The following is a 21,076-nucleotide window of genomic DNA, read 5'->3' as shown; positions in this document are numbered from 1 at the left end:
GAAGGTTTGGTCTTCTCATTGTGTCCTGGATTTCCTGGATGTTTTGAATTAGGATCTTTTTGCATTTTGTATTTTCTCTATGGAATTTTACAAAATTTTATTTGCCCATGTTCTCTATGGAATCTAATGCAGCTGAGATTCTCTCTTCTATCTCCTGTACTCTATTGCTGATGTTCACATCTATGGTTCCTGATTTCTTTCCTAGGGTTTCTGTCTCCAGAGTTTTTACATTTTGGGTTTTCTTTATTGGTTCTATTTCCCTTTTTAGGTCTTGGATGGTTTTGTTAAATTCCATCACCTGTTTGTTTCTGTACTCCTCTCTTTCTTTAAGGACTTCTTCCTCTTTAGAAGTATTCTCCTGTTTTTCTTTAAGGACTTGTACCTCTTTAGCAGCGTTCTCCTGCACTTCTTTAAGTGAGTTATTAATGCCCTACTTAAAGTCCTCTACCAGCATCATGAGGTATNCTTTTAAGTCTGATTCTTGCTTTTCGGGTGTGTTGGGGTATCCAGGACTGACTGAGGTGGAAGTGCTAGGTTCTGATGATGGTGAGTGGTCTTTGTTTCTGTTAGTAAGGTTCCTACCTTTGCCTTTTGCCATCTGGTGATCTCTGGAGTTAGTTGTTATAGTTGTCTCTGGTTGGAGCTTGTTCCTCCTGTGAGTCTGTTAGCCTCTGTCAGCAGTCCTCGGAGTCCAGCTCTCTCCTGAGTCTCAGTGGTCAGATTACTCTCTGCAGGGAACCTCTTTTCTAGCAGGGAAGGTGCACAGAGACCTGGCGTTCAGATCTGCCTCCTGGCTGAAGATGCAGGCCCAAAACAGGGCCTGTCCCAGAAGATGTGTTGCTTCTGCAATTTATTCACTCACCTGCACAGACTAGCCACTAAGGGACCCTGGACACAATATGACTCTCTCACCTGCTCTGGCAGACAGAGCCCTCACAGGTGGCCACCTTTCCTCTGGCGAGGAAGGTGCCCAAATATTTGGAGCTTGAAACAGGGTCTGTCCCAGAAGGTAGGTTGCTTCCGTCTGTCCCAAAGCTCTGTAGCTTCTGCGGTCCACACTCTCACCAGTGCAGACTGGAGCCTAGGCGAACTGGAGCAAAGATGGCTCCCTTACCAGCTCAGGCAGCGAGAGCCCTTCCGGGCAGACACCTCTCCTCTGGCGGGGAAGGTGCCCGCATATCTGGAGCCAGAAACCGGATCTTTCCCAGAAGCTGTGTCGCTTCTGCAGGCCGCCCTCTCCCTGGCAACTCACTGGAGCAAAGATGGCTCTCTTACCAGATCAGGCAGTAAGAACCCTCCCGGTAAAGGTGCTGGATGTCTGGATCCAGAAATGGAGTCTGTCCCAGAAGCTTTGTAGCTTCTGAGGACTGCCCGGAGCAAAGATGGCTCTCTTACCAGCTCAGGCACTGAGAACCCTCCGGGGTGGACACCTCTCCTCTGGCCGGAAAGGTGCTGGATGTCTGGAGCCAGAAATGTACTTGTCTCAACAGCTGTGTCACTTCTGCAGGCCACCCTCTCCCTGGCAATGCACCAGAGGAAAGATGGCTCTCTTACCAGCTCAGGCACTGAGAACCCTCCCCTCACATTTTCACATATAACTTTTCCTCTTAATTTAAGTATAATCTCTTTATCAGTTTATCAATTCCCAAGTACTGTGTTAAAGTATAATATGTAATCTACAATTGTAAGGTTTGACTCCTTTTTTTTACACAGTAAAATTTTTTACTTCTCAGTAAATTTGCCATTAGCTTATTTTTTGTTTTCTTTCTTTCTAGCCTGATTGTGAACTATTGAATACTAAAATAAATACAATGTAATATCTCCAATTTTCCAAGGTTAAATAGCTCACATCTGCTCAAGTACTAGCTGCACATTTTTATATACTGATTTGTTCATTTATCGTTTTGATTAATTCTTCTTTCCATTGCTTCCAGGTTATTCTGGTACAAGTTAATCCAGGGGAAGCATTTACAATAAGAAGAGAAGATGGACAGTTTCAGTGCATTACAGGTAAGAGGAAAAATTTGCTACATTCTGTAACAAATTGAAAATCTGCCTTTTATTTTTCCAGTAACAGTAGGTACACATGTGCTTTCTCCCTGTGTCACAATCATAAGCTTGAGTACTCCAGTCATTTAACTATTGCAGTGGAACTCTAATTAGTCTCTTTCTCCTTTCTTGATTGATCTAACTATAAAATTCTATTGTGTACATTTTTTTAGTAAAGAAAAGTAAGTGACTAGCCAGGTCTTTCAGTCCTCGAAAGGACCATTCTGTTTTCTAATCTTGTTTTTATTTCCAGTGTGGTTCCCTCAGGCTTCTCTTTTTAAGATCTATTTATTAATTTTATGTATATGAGTACACTGTAGCTGTCTTCCTCAGGCTTTTAAAAAAGTCTGCTTGTTAACTGCAAACCTGTCTTGTCTAGTCAGCACAAGTTTCCTTCTCTAGGATTCACTCTTGTCACCTCACTCCAGGTGGTTCTAACCCAACTGCTTTAAATTCAGCTCAGATGGTTTTTGCAATCTTCCTTTACTGGACATCGCCTTAGCATTTAGGACTGGATATTTTTCAGCTATTGAGAGCCATCACATGAATTATAGTGAGTTTAGTAGAGTCCCTGTCTAATACACACTCGTTATTTCTTACCCTCTGTGATTTATGACAAATAGAAATGTCTCCAGACATCACCACATTCCATGAGAGGAGGAGCCAAGCAATCTCCATTTAGTGAGCATTGTGTTTCTATATGAAAATGAGAGCTATAGAAAGGTTAGGGTGGCCCCTTCATCCATTGTCACTAGTATCATGAAAGGGGAAACTTGGACAAGAGGGGATGTTGTATGATGTCATATGATGAAGATTTAGGTCTTTGACTTGCTTAAATCCACTCCCCAAAGATTGCCAACAAAGTCAGAGATAAGCAGTGTCATGGGACAGAAGTCCCCCTTTGTCCAGCAGAACAAGCCAACCTTTCCAGCAGCTCAGCACCCTTATCACTGAGATAGCAAGATTCTGTCAGCAAACAGACAAACAAAAAGTCAGTGTCTTTGGAGTTAGAGAAGCTGAGTTAAACATTAGCTGTTTCTTAGTAGATTGTTATAAGGTGCTGCAGGTTATTTAAGTTCAGTTATACATTTTGTATCAGTTCAGCTCTTCTTCCCATTAGTATTAGGTCAGGGTAAGAATAACTTAGTTAGGGTCTTATTGCTGTTTAGAGACATCATGACCATGGCAGTTCTTATAAAGGAAAACATTTAATTGGAGCTGGGTTGTAGTTTAGATGTTTAGTCCATTATTGTAAAGGTCAGAAGCATGGTGCATTCAGGTGGACGGGATGTTGGAGAGGTAGCTGAGGGTTCTGTATCTGGATATGAAGGCAACAGGAAGAGACAGTGAGCCACTAGCCCTGGCTTGAGCTTCTGAGAACTCAAAACCCACCCCAGTGACATACTTTCTCTTACAAGGCCATGCTTACCCCAACAAGACCTTATAGTGCTACTCCCTGTGGGACTGTGAGGGGGGCATTTCCATTCAAACCACCACATTAATAAGCATGCATTATACTTGAAACTGGACCTGTTACCTTTGCAGTACTTATTAAATAGAGATGTTGTGAGTGTAACTGCTAAGAAAAGGTGAGTCAAGTCTACTTTGAAACCCTTGATACCAGCTGTTGAGAAACTGACTTCCCAGGTGCCTGTGCACTGTACCTGTGTGCAACATTCCTTTCAGTTGTTAGGAAATTACATATGTTATGTTTAATTTGAAGTGCTTATTTTACCTCTCAACTAGTACTAGTACCCGAACACTTTGGGTTTGTATTTTTATACTTCTTTGTATCCCTTTTCATTCTTGGACCAATACCTAATAGTCATGGGTTTAAATTAAAGAATCCATGGAGGAGGGGCACTCCCTACCCTGTTAATATCTAGACCGTAATACTTCTGAGGGTGAAGGATTTGTGCACACTGATTAGCATTGGCTGTGATGCCATAGGCTGACACAGTTTTCAGTGCCCTTTTCCTATCACTACATAGCCTAGCTCTGATGGTGAATCTTTTAAAATACCTTAGCCAGGAGTCACAAGTCAAACTTGGAACCCTACATGTATTAGAAATATCACTAAGTTAATCTAAAATATCTGTGTTACAGTTGAGGTAATATACAAATAATTTATACTCCTGAAAGGATCTAGACAAGAGAATATATAAGCAGTTTATACATTAAAAAAGTTTTTCTTCTTTTACTAACTTTTCTTCAAATAGAATTTTTTGTTTTCACTATGAATCACATAGAATATAAATTTCTGATCATATAGCTTACTTGTGTACCTTTCAGATTATTCATAAATATTAATCAAGAAAGCATTTTAATTAACATAATAGTGATTTCCCCAAATACACTAGCAGATGAAAAAACATTGTTTTATTGTATTTTAAAACATATGGACAACTTAATCTCAGAATGATAAACAGCTTATATTTCAAGAGTCAGTTTGTGACTGCATCCTGTAAGTTATCTCTTCATAATTCCTTTCATTTGATTTTAATATCTAGCAGCAACAGCCTCCTGCAAGACCTGAAGAGTTGTGTACTGTACAGACTGCCTCAGTGTTCACCAGACCTTAAGGGAGCTGACTCCTGTATGAGCATTCTGTACAAGGACACATTTCCGTGCTTCACTGGGAATCAGTCTTTTCTCTATATTATAATAATAATAATAATAATAATAATAATAATAATAACTAACAATAATAATAAAAATTGGAAACTTTGTTTTTAAATTACTGCATAGATTTTTTTTAATGAAGGCAAAGAATAAAGCTCTCTTATTTTGTTTGCATCTGTTCAGAATTATCAAGTGTGTTATCTAGTTTTATGCCAATTTGACACAAACTGGAGTTTTCTGTAAGGAAGACCTTCAATTGAGAGAATTCCTCTATAAGATCAGGCTGTAGGGCATTTTTCTAATTAGTGATTTATGGGGGAGGGCCCAGCATACAGTGAGTGGTGCCATCCCTGGGCTGGTGGTCCTGGGTCCTGCAAGAAAGCAGGCTGAGCAAATTCTGAAGAGCAAGCCAGTAAGTAGCACTCCTTAGTTGCCTCTAGATCAGCTTCCCACTTCTAGGTCCCAGCCCTGTTTGAGTTCCTGTCCTGACTTCCTTCAGTGATGAACAGCAATATGGAAGCATAAGTTGAATAAATCCATTCTTCCCCAGTTTGCTTTTAGTCATGGTGTTTCATCACAGCAATAGAACCCATAACTAAGAGGAGAGAGGTCTGCACATGAAAGAGGAAGAGGAATAAGTGAAGACTGGTTTGGAGAGAAGCCTATAGGGAAAAAGTTGGTGGGTACTTGATCTCCTCTCCTCCCCTTTGTACGACCCTTTCTGGATTTGAGCTGTAGAAAGCAGGAAGTGCAGCAACAGCAGAGAAGCAGCCACCAAGAGAGTGAGTGCCACAGGGGATGAAAACCAGGGCAGCGAAGCTGAGAGGAAAAACAGGTTTCTTATGGCTGTTACTTTTCTCATAAGAGAACATCGCCGTAGGAACATGTAACAGATGAGGTAGGCCTAGCATGAATATATGTTTGAATGTCTCCCTTAGAAGAATTCATAGAAACAAAAACTAGATTAAAACTTTAGATAGGTCTAAATTGCTGCCACCTTCATTGGACTCTCATAATTAGTGAGGTCCAGTTAGTTATAGCCAGAGCATAATTTGTACCTTTCTGCCACAGCACACTTCATCGAAGAATAAACTACTCATCATGTTTTCCTTGTAAGTACATGAAGTCTAAGTATACTGTGCTAGTTCCTGGGAATTGGGGGAAAACCAAGTCATGGTTTTTATCTTTTAAGACTGTAGTGTAACAATGCTAGTGATGTAGCTTGGTAGTAGATCCCAATAAGGCCCTGAGTTGGACCCCAGACTAAAAACAACAGCAACAACAAATACCCAGTATATTAGTTAAGGAGTGAAAAAGTGAACAGTTCTATCAGTACAGTGATCACATTTAGTGATTTGGTGTTACAATAACATATGGTTAGGGTCCTCTAACAGTAGTTATGAACGGAGAAAGCTCTTCACATGAGCTGTCTTTAAGGAATAGCAATTGGCAAGATGGATAAAAAGCCTCAAGGTGCTTTAGACAGAGCAATCAGTATTTAAAAACATCAGAAGAAAGGACTGACTTGAATTACTTGAATAACCATGGAGACTACAATTGCTCTAAAAATAGTTGTTTAAAGGGGAATACAACTAGAGATGGAGCCGATATGCTGACAGTTCTTGAAATGGTCCATACAGCATGCTGACAACTTGAACTTTATTTAGAGGATGTGGAAGAACTCTTGAGGGGAGTTAATGGTCTAGAAAGCTGGAAACCATTTGCCTGACCTGCCTGGGCCTGCCAGTGCTGGGATTATAGGTGTGTGCCACCAAGCCCAGTTCACTGTGAACTTTTTGAGTACTCTCCTGGGTTTCCTGATGCTGCTCTCCCTTTGATCATTGAGTTATTTCATTCTGGTGTATGGAAAAGTCAGTCTCTTGTGACTGGTCTCCAGTTTATCCTTCTGCTTATAGATTGGCTTTATTTATACTCCCTGATGGGACCTGTACCATATTAGCTTAGATAATCTTTAGGTCAAACTCAATAGTTTCAGCCTAAATACATCATTACTTTTGAATGAAAATACTATCTTGAGTCTGTCTTGATTGTACATTAAGAGATTTTTGAAACATATAATAATAACAACAACAACTTAATGTTTATCTATTTTAGTGGTAACATTCTTTGATAAGCAAGTCAGCACGTTGTCTTCCTAGTGAGAAACATTGAAAACTAGGTCATGTAAACATTAAATGAGTATATGTGTAGGTTGAATATTATTAGATCTTTGTAGCATATGCTTGTGACTGCCTTTCTTAGTTTTATTTGTAAAATATTACGGAGAATAAGGAATTAGGCAGGTTTCTAAATTAGGCTTACTGACAACATGAGAGGCATATTTCATAGAGAGTAAGTGGCAAACTTTTCAAGTAAGCATATAATGTGTTTCATTATTATATGCATATCTATCTTATATATGTCTGATATATATTATTATACTTTATTCTTTTAAACATTAGTTATTTATAGATTATATGAATGCTTTGCTTGCATGTACATGTGTGCCTAGTACCCTTAGAGGCCAGAAAAGGGCATCAGATCCTTTAAAACTGGAGCTTTAGATATTGTGAGCTACCATGTGGGTGCTAGGAATTGAACCTGGGTCCTGTGCAACAGTGGCCAGTGCTCTTAACTGCTGAGCCGTCTCTCCAGTCCTTTCATTTCCTTTTACTGTGAACTTCTCAATCCCTCCTGCCAAATAGTTCCTCATTCTGTTTTCATGTTGTTCAATATTACATTGCCCTCTTGGACCTTCAGACCTCTCCTTTCCCTGTCATAATATAATTTCTTTCTACTTTCATATCTTACATACGTATAAATTCTGCATATGAAAATTACATGTTTTTGTGAATTTGACTTATTTTGCTTAATGTAACGCTTTCAAGCTCTATATGTCTTTTCTGGAAGTGACATTTTGTTCCTCTTTACCAGTGCACAAAATTCTATTCTATACATTACCAAATTTTCTTTTTCCAAACACCTTTTGGTGAATGTATAAACTGATTTCATTTCTCAGCTGTTAGAAACAGAATAGTGATTAAACACGGACATGTAATTATCTCTTTAGTGTGATGACTTAGAATCTTTTGAGCATATGCTCAGCATTTCCTATAGTTTAGGGTTAAAAAACTTGTTTATTTTGGGGAGTGTGTGTGCCCATGCGTTGTGTGTGTAGGTGGTTATGAATGTGCCACAATGCACATGGTGGAGATCAGAGGATACTTGAAAGAGTTGGTTCTCCTTTTCCTCCTGTGAGTTCGGTTGATAGCAGTTGTGTTATCAAGCATTAAGTACCTTTACTTGCTGAATTGTCTCCCAGTTCTCAGGTATCCTCTATACTGAGTGCTGAAATGACTGTGCCTGCTTAGCCTTCCCTCCAGTAATGTGTAAGTGTTCCTCTTTCTGCATATCCCTCAGCAGTTCCTAGAACTGTTTTCTTGATGATAGCTGTTCCCCCTGTGGTTTGATGGAGTCCTGTAGAAATTTTTTTAGGGTTCTCCTGATGGCAGATGATATTTCAACACTTTCAGATACTTACCCAGTTTTATTTCTTCCTTGAGAACTGTCTCTTTAGTTCATCAGCCCATTTATTGATTTTATTTTATTTATTGACTATATTTTATGGTTTTTGTTTGGTTTTTTGTTGTTTGGTTGGTTGTATAGTTCCTCCTTAGAGGTTTTTGATTCATCCTTGTCAAATACATACTTTGCAAATTTTTTCTCCCATTCTTTTTACCTTCATGCAGGCCCATTGTCAATTGCTGCAAGTATTTCTTTTCCTACTGAAGTCTGTTTTATAGTCAGGGTTATTATTGCTAAAATGAAACGCCATGATGAAAAAGCAGGTTGAGGAGGAAAGGGTTTTTTTGGCTTATACTTCCATAGCACTGCTCATCATTGAAGGAAATCAGCATAGGAAGTCAGCAGGGCAGGAAGCTGGAGGCAGGAGCTGATGCAGAGGCCATAGAGAAATGCTGTCAACTGACTGGCTCCCTTTGGTTTGTTTAGCCTGCTTTCTTATAGAACCCAGGACCACTAAATAGCCCAGGGATTGTCACAATCCATAATGGGCTGGGGCCTTCCCCAGTCAGTCACTAATTAAGAAAATGCCCTACAGATTTGCCTACAGCCTGATCTTATGGAGGCTTTTTTTTCTTTTTCAGTTGACCCTGTACCCTGCCCCCACCCTAGCTTGTGCCAAGTTGTTGACTCTAGCTTGTGTCAAGTTGTCATAAACCTAGCCAGCACAGAGTCTCTTTCTTTTAAAGAAATTTTCTGTCTATAAATGACAATGTTTTACCTGTTTTCTTCTAGCAGTTTGATTAAAAGTTTTCTTTTGTTTTATGTGTCTGTGTATGTATGCCATGTGCTTGTGAACACCAGAAGACAATATTGGGTCCTCTGGAGCTGTCACTCAGTATCAGTGCTGGGAACCGAATCTGGATTCTTTGGAAGAACAGAACTTCTCTTTGATCCATCCTGAATTAATTCTCATATAAGTTAAAAGATGGATCTAATTTCATTCTTTTGTGTGAGGAAATTCAATTTTCCCAGAATCATGTATTAAAGATGCTGTCTTTTCTCCAATTTATATTTTTGACAGCTTTTGTTCAGAGTTAGGTAGCAGTAACTATATGGGTTTTTAATCTGGTCTTCTAGTCTCTTGGTGTACATGTCTATCAAATTCTTGTTATTGTGGCTCTTTAATGGATTTAAGATTGGGGTCTGAGGTATCTCTAGCATTGATCTTTCTCTGCCAAGGATTGCTTTAGGTATTTAGAGTTTTTTGTGTTTCCATATCAATTCTCTAGTACTCTGAAAAATGTCATTGGAATTAAAAACATTTTTATTTATCAGGAATGTGTGTGCGTGCTCATGTATATACCACAGTATATAATATACAAGAGCTTTGTAGAGTCACTTTTTTTCCTTTTGCCTTTAAGGGGTTCCAGGGATTTAACTTAGGTTACTAGGCCCAGGCTTACACAACAGCTCCCTTGCCCAGTGACTTACAGTGTTGACCCAGAATGTCATTCAAATGGTAATTTCATTGAATTTGTACATTGCTTTTGGTGTTGTAGCCATTTTTACAATATTAATTCTGAATACACATGAGCCTCTATAGGCTCATAGCCATTATATGATGCAAATTACACTGAGCACACCTTCAGAAGCTATCATATTCTTTTGACAGCCCAGATACTGTTCAAAAGTCCATGTCTAGGATCTCCTCTGAGACTTAAGGTAATCTGTTAATTGTGACACTTCACGCCATAAATTTGAAAAAAAAAAAAAAAGACTAACAAACAAATAAAAAAATATCATTACATACTTCTGACATACTGTGGCAGAGTATACATTCTTCTTCCCAAAGGGAGACGTAGGGAGATCCTGAGGAAATACTAAATCAAGATTAAAACACACCAAGGCACACATTAAGTCCTGTAGTTAGATGTACAATATCTAGGGCTTCAATTTCTAAGGGTTTAGGTGGTGGTGCCCCTCTAACTTTGGTGCCTGCAACATGCATCTCTTTTGAGCTGTTTCAGGTCCCTCTGTTCAGCCCTCCTAGGGAGAATTCTCATGGCTGTGGCATCTTCAACATCATAGAGTATCCATCACAATCCAGACTTTATTTCCATAGCTTAATTCAGTGACCTTTCAAGGCCTGCTTGCAGGGAAGTAGATCCAGCCATGTGCTACCTACCTCTGCAGCTCTCTAAAAGAAGAACTCATGGTCCCCCTCCCCAATCTTACATTTTTCTTGTCTTTAAAATATGGCCTCTTTGGACCCATCTGTACCACTCCAACATGTAATAAAGACACATGCCCTACTATGTTCATAGCAGTCACATTCATAATAGGCAGAAGTTGGAAACAACCCAGATGTCCTTCAACAGAGGAATGGATACAGAAAATGTGGTACATTTACACAATGGAATACTACTTACCAATTAAAAACAATGACTTCATCACAGGCAACTGGATGGAACTTGAAAATATCATTCTGAGTGAGATAACCTAGTCACAAAAGAACACACATGGTATGCACTCACTGCTAAGTGGTTGTGACTGTCTCCTAAGAGACTCTGCCAGAGCCTGACAAATAGGCGGGTGCCCGAAGCCAGCCATTGGACTGAGTGAGGGGTCCATGATGGAGGAGTTGCAGAGAGACTGAAGGAACTGAGGGGATTGAAGCCTCATTGGGGGGAGCAACAGTGTCAACCGGCCAGACCCTCCGGAGCTCCTGGAGAATGGACCACCAACCAAAGAATACATGTGGAGGGACCCATGGCCCTGGCCAAATATGTGGCAGAGGATGGCCTTCTGCGACATCAGTGGGAAGAGTGGCCTGAGGGCTTGATGCCCCAATGTAGTTGCCAGGGCTTGGAGATGGGAGTGGGTGGGTAGGTGGGGGAGCACCTTCATAGAGGCAAGGGGAGGGGGGATGTGGTAGGGGGCTTCTGGAGGGGAGACCTGGAAAGGGGATAACATTTGAAATGTAAATAAAGAAAATATCGAATAAAAGGTGGCCGTGAGAAGAAAATATATGGCCTCTTTGGACCTTAGTTGCTATAGCTTCTCTATGCTGAAGCTTGTTTAACCCTCCATTAGGCATTTGCTTTCTAGGAGCAGAGAACATTTTTTTTTGGTCTTTTCCTTTCACACCCTGGTGGTTTAGCTAGATGGGGTCTTGCCCTCAGGGCACCTTCCCTGTATTAGTACAGAGCCAGAGACTCTTCCACTGGCACCAGTCGCTGCATGAATCACTACTTCTTTTCTAGCAGTAACTTCTCTGTAACCTTAAGCTTCCTGGTGCCCTTTGTCTCTCCAGACTACACATTTTAAATGTATTTGACAAAAATTTGTTGCTCTTTTTTATTGTATACAAGAATAAGTAGTAATAATTATGCTGCAGTATAATAATAATAATAGTAGTAGTATCAATTTCATGCTTCCTCTGTCATCTTAGTCTACTGCTTCTTAATTCAACCTCACACAAATTCTCAGAACATGGGTAGGTTACAGCTAGGTTTTTGATTTAGCTAAATATCTCATAAACAGTCTCTTGCACTGGTCCTTGATTCTCCCCCCGGAATATTATGAGCTAGCCCATTGTCAACTGAAATCCTTGGCAGATGGTCCTGGGTGGTATATGAAAGCAGACTGACAGGCCATAGGGGAACAAGCCAGTAAGCATCACTTTTCCATGGCCTCTGGTTGCATTCCTGCTTCTGGGTTCCTACCTTGAGTTCCTGCCCTGACTTCATGATGGGCTAGAAGCTGAAATATGAAGTAAACCCTTTCCTTTCCAGGTGGCTGTTGTTCATGGTGTTTATCATAGCAGTACGAGGCAGACTAGAAAATGGACTGTAGGGTCATTGTAGATAGTCTTTACTGTGTTAGCTGTGCTTCTTTCCAAGCTTGCTTCCTCTGGATGCTGTGAAAGGCCTTTTTCTTAGTGAGTAGTGATGCTCATATAACTTCATCCTTTAGTCTGTTTATGAATTATAGCATGTTGGCTAGTGCACATGTTTTATCATCTTCATATCCCAGCAGTGAAACCAACTTGATTATAGTTTATGATCATGTAATGTATAAGAACACATGCAGTTTGCAGGCATTTTTAATGAGAATTTTTGCATCTATATTCATCAGGGAAATTGGTGTACAGTTTTCTGTTTCATTTTGTTCTCACCCGATTTTGGTGTCAGGGTAATGCTGGCTGAAGATACATCATACGTAAGTCACAGGATATAAGAGAAATGCAGCTGTACTGACTTGGAAGCTTCATCTTTACTGACTAGCTAGCATAGTGCCACAAGGTGCTATGTGGGAGAGAGAAGTAATCAATCCTCTGGCCCAGCTGTGAGCCCAGCAAGCCAGAATAAGACTGTTGGTACAGTACTATAGACTGTTGTTAGAGTAACTGGCTTCTTCCTGATAGGACTTGCAGACCTCTCTACAAGATGGATTGGATACCTGATACGGCTAACTGGGCCAAGAATCAGTGGCTAGGTAGTTGATAGGCCCTATGGGAGAAACCATTATTATTCTAAGTGGACATAATGTTAAACTGCTCCATAAATATGTATCTTTATACCTCAAACCTGATAACCATGTATTAGTGTAACTCTCAAGAAACATCGTCAAGGAGAGAACAGAAGGAGTATAACAGCTAGAGATAGTAGAGCACTGCTTTAGACAGACCTAGAAGGGTCATTGCATACATGAGCTCACAGCATCTGTGACTGTGCATCAGTCATAGCACATGATCAAACTAACAAGAATCTTAGCATGAGTAGGGAAGGGGCTCATGATGTCCTGACTATAGCTGGAGAGCTATTGTCAGTGAATGGCCTCTGGGAGAGGGAGAGGGGGAGGGAAGGGGGAGAGAGAGAGTCATCACCCTTCTCACACACTCCCTGATAGAGTGTTCATGTTCTAATGTGTGGCCCTGTATCTGCACATGTATTGGCAACAGGAAATGAAGCCACTATATTTAAAAAACAGTACAGGAACATGGAAGGAAAGTGTGATGAGATGGATAATAGGAATTGGAGATTAAGAACTGGGGGCCTGATTTGACCAAAATTCATTGTATTTTGTATGAAATTCTCAAACAATGAAAAAAGCCCTGAGTATGATGAACGCACCACTAACACCAAGGAGGATGGCAAGCCAGAGCTTGGAGGGGGAGACCATTTGTGTGGGAGAGTAGTTGGCATGGACTGAAGAAGTCTGCCAGGAGGGTTTAGACTGGCCATGTATGTGTAAGAGCTTTCTTAAGGTCAACAGTGAGAGCCAAGAGGGATTAATTTTTTGTTGTTGTTTTATAAAGTACTTTTTATTTATTTATTTTTAATTTATTTATTATTATTTTCTTTATTTACATTTCAAATGCTATCCCGAAAGTTCCCTATACCCTACCCCCGCCCCTGCTCCCCTACCCACCCACTCCCACTATTTGGCCCTGGCCTTCCCCTGTGCTGGGTCATATAAAGTTTGCAAGACCAAGGGGCCTCTCTTCCCAATGATGGCCGATTAGGCCATCTTCTGCTACATATGCAGCTAGAGACTCGAGCTCAGGGGGTACTGGTTAGTTCATATTGTTGTTGCACCTACAGGGTTGCAGCCCCCTACAACTCCGGGATTAATTTTTGAAAGGAACACAGCAAAGTGCTCTGACTTGGAAGATTTCTTGTTAATGCCATATTGTACTCTTAACTGTTCTCTACTTAAACAAACAACCCAAAAACTAAATACATGTTTGCTTTAGTGCAGATACCACTTTTGCAGCCAGAATTGGGTAACTGTTAACCATTTCCTACTAGATTATCAACATGTATAGGAGGGACACTCTTGGTATCACACAAAGATAAGTCAGACACACAGAGGAGTTTGAGAAACAATGACAACATAGTTATTGGCAGTGTCTACTCTAGTACAAGAGAGGAAGACAACTTTATAAATAAAAACTGCTAATTTTAGTGGGTCTAGAACTGAGTTGTCTTATTGAATCTTATTTTCAAAAGAAAATGAAGTCTTAGACTACAAAATTAGAAATGTAAATTGAGGGTAGATGATGGTCTATGCATTTTACATGGTATCATATTAACAAATTTGAAAGAAATATTAGCACATTGGGGTTGTCCCAAGAAAATTAAAACAGGAAAACATATGAATGTAAAATCATTTTTATTAGAATGTAGAGGCCTGTGGAACCTAGAAAGGAGAACTTGACTTTGAGTCCTTTTTTTTTCTCTACTGTATGAGACCAGTAAGATGTGAGGAGATAGAGTTTGACTCAGGGAAGAATGTTCAGACCAGGGACTCTGCGGCATGAAGTTCTTCCTAGAGGAAAGTCACAGGGTTATTCCTGCCCTCTACTTTTTCCCTCCAGAAAATGGAAGATTTAAACCTTTAGTTAGAATCTTGGTATAATTGAAATTAGGATGATTATGAATTATTAAAGTAATAAACAGAATTATCTCTTTAGGAGCTAAGAAAATATTGCTTTGATGAACATAGATGCATAGAAAATAATTTGGGCATGTTTGCTTCATTTGATAAAATTTTAAGTTTTCTTTTTTCTACATTATTTGATAATTTTGGCAAATTTGATTGTATAAATCACAAGCCAGCTAAATGTAACTTTTTAAAATAGATTTTAAAAAAATGATTAGACTTTGTTCTTTAAATTTAGACCCTCCACTTACCCCAAAGGGGCTGGGGGAGATGTACTAGACAGTATTTTGAGTGCAGAAAAAACTGGTGACCAGTGAGAACTAAGAGAAAAGAAAAAGAGAAATATAACAAGTTTATAAATTGATAACCGTACATTTTCTATGAATTAAAGTGGGCAATAAAAATGTCTGCTTTATGTTTTATATAGAACCAGCTTAAAGAATTCTGGCAATGAGGAGGATAGATAGCCACCTGAAAGCCATAGAATCTTTAGCTATTAAGCATTTTTCTCAATCTGGAAAAGTTTGAGAGTGGGCCTGATTGAATTAATGAAAGGGGATTTTTAAAAATTATACCTCATCATCAGTCATCCTCATCATCAGAGTTTATGCTCTTAACCAAGCCATTCTCTAAAGGAATGCTGAAGAAAGAATATTTATTACAGACTTAACTTATATGCTTTTTGTGTGTTTCTTAACCTTATGAAAGAATGTCCAAACAGATCATGTTTTTTACTAAAAATAAAAACCACATTATTTCAAGTAAATTTCATTAAGAAACTCTCCTGCTGAGAAAAACACTGCATCAAAAATATAGAGATTTTCTTTAGCTTTACATATAATAGGACCACCTACTAAAATTTTAACTTTGGGAAGTACTACTTGTCATTAAGAAAAAACATGAACCTTTATATTTGTTTATGAAAACATATCTTGATTTACTAGATAGTTTTATGTCAACTTAACACAAGCTAAAGTCATTAGAGAGGAGGGAACCTTAATTAAGAAAATGCCTCCATAAAATGAGGCTGTAAGCAGGCCTGTAAGGCATTTCCTTAATTGGGGAGGCCCAAGCCCATTGGGGTAGTACCATCCCTCAGGGGCTGGTGGTCTTGGGTTCCATAAGAAAGCGGGTGAACAAGGTCCTCAAAGGACTCTCCACGCTGCAGTGCCCCTACCAAACCCAGGGCTTCAGGATCACTGGTGAGTGGAAAGCAACATCAGATCCAAAGAATCCCTGAGGGTCTTGTGCCAGCAGGAACAGGGACAAAGGAACCCCACCCGACCAGAGGCTGGGATTCTTTCAGGTCAGGGGCCAGTTGAGCACGATCTCTTGCCCATTTTCTACTCGAACCCAGCTGAGGGTCCCAAGATCCCCAGAGGACTCTACACGCCACAGGGCCACTAGCAAACCCAGGGTCTCCAGATCACTGCCAGGAGGCAGAGCTGAGACCCAGACCCCTGGGCACCTTCCTTGCCAGAGGAGAGTCGGCCTACAGGACTCAGGAAGTGGATCTGAGCTCCAAACTTCTGGACACCTTCCCTGCAAGAGGAGAGCTTGACTGTAGAGAGTGCTCTGACCACTGGGACTCAGGTGAGAGTTGGACTCCCAGGAGTGCTGACAGAGGCTAACAGAATCACTGAGGAACAAGCTCCAGCCAGAGACAGCTCGATCATCTAACACCAGAGATTACCAGAATCTTACTAACAGAAACCAAGACCACTGGGCATCATCAGAACACAGTACGCCCACCACAGTGAGTCCTGGATACCCCAACACACCTGAAAAGCAAGATTCGGATTTAAAATCATATCTCATGATGGTGGTAGAAGATTTTAAGAAGGGCATTAATAATTCACTTAAAGAAATACAGGAGAACACTGCTAAACAGGTAGAAGCCCTTAAAGAGGAAACACAAAAATCCCTCAAGGAATTACAGGAAAACACTGCTAAACAGGTAGAAGTCCTTAAAGAAGAAACACAAAAATCCCTTAAAGAATTACAGGAAAACACAACAAAACAGGTAATGGAATTGAACAAAACCATCCAAGATCTAAAAATGGAAGAAAAAACAATAAAGAAAACCGAAAGGGAGACAACTCTGGAGATAGAAACCCTAGGACAGAAATCAGGAACCATAGATGTGAGCATCAGCAACAGAATACAAGAGATGGAAGAGAGACTGTCAGGTGCAGACGATTCCATAGAAAGCATGGACACAACAATCAAAGAAAATGTAAAATCCAAAAAGACCCTAACTCAAAACATCCAGGAAATCCAGGACACAATGAGAAGACCAAACCTATGGATAATAGGAGTAGATGAGAATGAAGATTTTTCAACTTAAATGGCCAGTAAATATCTTCAACAAAATTATAGAAGAAAACTTCCCATACCTAAAGAAAGAGATGCCCATGGACATACAAGAAGCCTACAAAACTCCAAATAGACTGGACCAGAAAAGAAATTCCTCCCGCCACATAACAATCAGAACAACAAATGCACCAAATAAAGACAATATTAAAAGCAGCAAGGGAAAATGGTCAAGTAACATATAAAGGCAGGCCTATTAGAATTACACCATACTTCTCACCAGAGACTTTGAAAGCCAGAAGATCCTGGACAAATGTTATACAGACCCTAAGAGAACATAAATGCCAGCCCAGACTACTATACCCAGCAAAACTCTCAATTGCCATAGATGGAGAAACCAAAGTATTCCATGACAAAACCAAATTCACACAATATCTTTCCACGAATCCCTTCAAAAGATAATAAAGGGAAAATACCAACGCCCTAGAAAAATGAAGAAAATAATCCTTCAATGAACCTAAAAGAAGACAGCCATAAGAACAGAACCCCAACTCTAACGAGAAAAATAACAGGAAGCAATAATTACTTTTCCTTAATATCTCTTAATATCAATGGACTCAATTCCCCAATAAAAAGACATAGACTAACAGACTGGCTAAACAGGACCAAACATTTTGCTGCTTGCAGGAAACCCACGTCAGTGACAAAGACAGACACTACCTCAGAGTAAAATGCTGGAAAAAGGTTCCCAAGCAAATGGTCCGAAGAAACAAGCTGGAGTAGCCATTTTAATATTGAATAAAATCTACTTCCAACCCAAAGTTGTCAAAATAGACAAGGAGGGGCACTTTATACTCATTAAAGGTAAAATCTGCCAAGATGAACCCTCAATCCTGAATATCTATGCTCCAAATGCAAGGGTGGCCACTTTCATTAAGGAAACTTTAGTAAAGCTCAAAGCACACATTGTACCTCACACAATAATAGTGGGAGACTTCAACACCCCATTCTCAATATTGGACAGATCCTGGAAACAGAAACTAAACCGGGACACATTGAAACTAACAGAAGTTATGCAAGAAATGGATTTAACAGATATCTACAGAACATTTTATCCTAAAACAAAACGATATACCTTCTCAGCACCTCATGGTACCTTCTCCAAAATATACCATATAATTGGTCACAAAACAGGCCTCAACAGTTACAGAAATATTGAAATTATTTCATGCATCAGATCACCATGGATTAAGGCTGATCTTCAATATAACAACATAAATAATAGAAAGCCAACATTTACATGGAAGCTGAATAACACTTTACTCAATGATACCTTGGTCAAGGAAGAAATAGATTAAAGAATAAATATTGTACATATTTCCTTTAATGTAATATCTATTTTAAAATAAATATGTTCAACAAGACTTTAAAAATAAAAGACTTTGTGGAGTTTAATGAAAATGAAGTCACAACATACCCAAACTTATGGGAAACAATGATAGCAGTCCTGAGAGGAAAACTCTTATCTCTGAGGGCTGCCAAAAAGAAACTAGACAGATCATACACTAGGGGCTTGACAGCACACCTAAAAGCTCTAGAACAAAAGGAAGCGAATTCACCCAAGAGGAGTAGACAGCAGGAAATAATCAAACTCAGGGCTGAAATCAAACAAGTTCAAACAAAAAGGACTATTCAAAGAATTAACCAAACCAGGAGCTGGTTCTTTGAGAAAATCAACAAGATAGATAAACCCTTATCCAGACTAACTACAGGGCACAGGGACAGTATCCTATTTAACAAAATCAGAAATGAAAAGGGAGACATAATAACAGATTCTGAGGAAATTCAAAACATCATCAGTTCCTACTATAAAAAGCTATATTCAACACAACTGGAAAATGTGGATGAAATGGACAATTTTTTGGACAGATACCAGATACCAAAGTTAAATCAGGATCAGATTAATGACCTAAACAGTCCTATATTCCCTAAAGAAATAGAAGCTGTCATTAGTAGTCTCCCAACCAAAAAATTCCAGGACCAGATGGGTTTAGTGCAGAGTTCTATCATACCTTCAAGGAAGACCTAATTCCAACTCTTCTTAAACTATTCCACAAAATAGAAACAGAAAGTACTCTACCCAATTTATTCTAGGAAGCCACAATTACTCTGATACCTAATCCACATAAAGACCCAACAAAGAAAACTTCAGACCAATTTCCCTTAAGAACATCGATGCAAAAATACTCAATAAAATCCTCCCAAACAGAATCCAAGAACACATCAAAAGGATCATCCATCATGACCAAGTAGGCTTCATCCCAGGGATGTAGGGATGGTTTAATATACAGAAGTCCATCAACATAATCCACTATATAAACAAACTCAAAGACAAAAACCACATGTTCATCTCATTAGATGCTGAGAAAGCATTTGACAAAATCCAACACCCCTTCATGATAAAAGTCTTGGAAAGTTCAGGGATTTCAAGGCCCATTCCTAAACATAATAAAAGCAATATACAGCAAACCAGTTGCCAACATCAAACTAAATGGAGAGAAACTTGAAGCAATCCCACTAAAATCAGGGACTAGACAAGGCTGCCCACTTTCTCCTTACCTATTCGATATAGTACTAGAAGTCCTAGCCAGAGTAATTAGACAACAAAAGGAGATCAAGGGGATACAAATTGGAAAGGAGGAAGTCAAATTATCTTTTTTGCAGATGATATGATAGTATGTATAAGTGACCCTAAAAATTCCAACAGAGAACTCATAAACCTGATAAACAGCTTCAGTGCAGTAGCTGGATATAAAATTAACTCAAACAAATCACTGACCTTTCTCTACACAAAGGGTAAACAGGCTGAGACATCTTGGAATATAAAGGCAAAAGAAAAACCTCCTCTCAAGGTATTTTAGAAGAGAGGTATCAGTAGGCAAGCACATAAAGTGGTCAAGTTTTAATGATAAAGTCTGTTGTGCCTGTGAAAGCAGAAAAAATAAAATTGTTACCCTCACGTTCCTGACACAAAACAGATCCAAGATCCACAATAGATACAAAGATGAATTGTCATTGAATTTAAAGATGGAAGACACTGTGGAAGTAATTAAAATCTTGAGTTTTCTTTTAACTCATCTCTAGCAAATGGAGGAAACAATATAAATTCTACAGGGCATTAGTAAAAATGATTTTACTAAATAATTAAAAAAAAAAAAAACTCCAGATAAAACCAGAGCCTCTGAAACTTTTTTTGTTTTTGTTTTTGTTTTCAAGACAGGGTTTCTCTGTATATCCCTGGCTGTCCTGGAACTCACTTTGTAGACCAGGCTGGCCTCGAACTCAGAAATCAGCCTGCCTCTGCCTCCTGAGTGCTGGGATTAAGGTATGCGCCACCACAACCGGCTAGAGCCTCTAAAACTTATAGAGGAGAAAGTGGGGAAAAGCCTTGAAGATATGAGCACAGGGGAAAAATTACTGAACAGAACACCAATGTCTTGTGTTGTAAGATCAAGAATTGACAAAATTGACAAAATTGCAACGCTTCTATAAGGCAAAAGACACTGTCAATAAAACAAAAAGGCCACCAACAGATTGGGAAAGGATTTTCACCAATCCTAAATCCAATAGGGGACTAATTTCCAATATATACAAAGAACTCTAAGAAGTTGGACTCGAGAAAATCAAATAACCCCATTAAAAAATGGGGTGTAGAGCTAAACAAAGAATCTCAACTGAGGAATACTGAAGGACTGAGAAGCACCTGAAAAATTGTTCAACATCCTTAATCATCAGGGAAATGCAAATCAAAACAACCCTGAGATTCCACCTAACACCAGTCACAATGGTAAGATCAAAAATTGAGGTGACAGCAGATGCTGGCAAAGATGTCGAGAAAGGGGAACACTCCTCCATTGCTGGTGGGATTGCAAGCTTGTACAACCACTCTGGAAATCAGTTTGGCTGTTCCTCAGAAAATTGGACATAGTACTACCGGTGGATCCAGGAATACCTCTCCTGGGCATATATCCAGAAGATGTTCCAACTTATAATAGGGACACATGCTCCACTATGTTCATAGCAGCAGTATTTATAATAGCCAGAACCTGGAAAGAACCCA

The 21,076-nt window shown here is 39.4% G+C and overlaps 1 protein-coding gene across 2 annotated transcripts in view; it reads left to right on the top strand.

Annotated features, from left to right (window-relative positions):
- Fndc3a (fibronectin type III domain containing 3A) overlaps positions 1 to 21,076 on the top strand; it is a 159,363-nt gene that overhangs the window by 53,945 nt on the left and 84,342 nt on the right. For both annotated transcript variants that reach the window (XM_021202865.1, XM_029541310.1), the window contains exon 3: positions 1,935 to 2,010. In XM_021202865.1, the coding sequence (XP_021058524.1) occupies positions 1,935 to 2,010 (76 nt within the window). The remainder of the gene's footprint in view (positions 1 to 1,934; positions 2,011 to 21,076) is intronic.

The sequence above is a fragment of the Mus pahari genome, chromosome 8, assembly GCF_900095145.1.
Source record: "Mus pahari chromosome 8, PAHARI_EIJ_v1.1, whole genome shotgun sequence".
NCBI lineage: Eukaryota > Metazoa > Chordata > Mammalia > Rodentia > Muridae > Mus > Mus pahari.
Note: the sequence above shows the minus strand (reverse complement) of the source record. Positions and strands in the feature narration are given on the sequence as shown.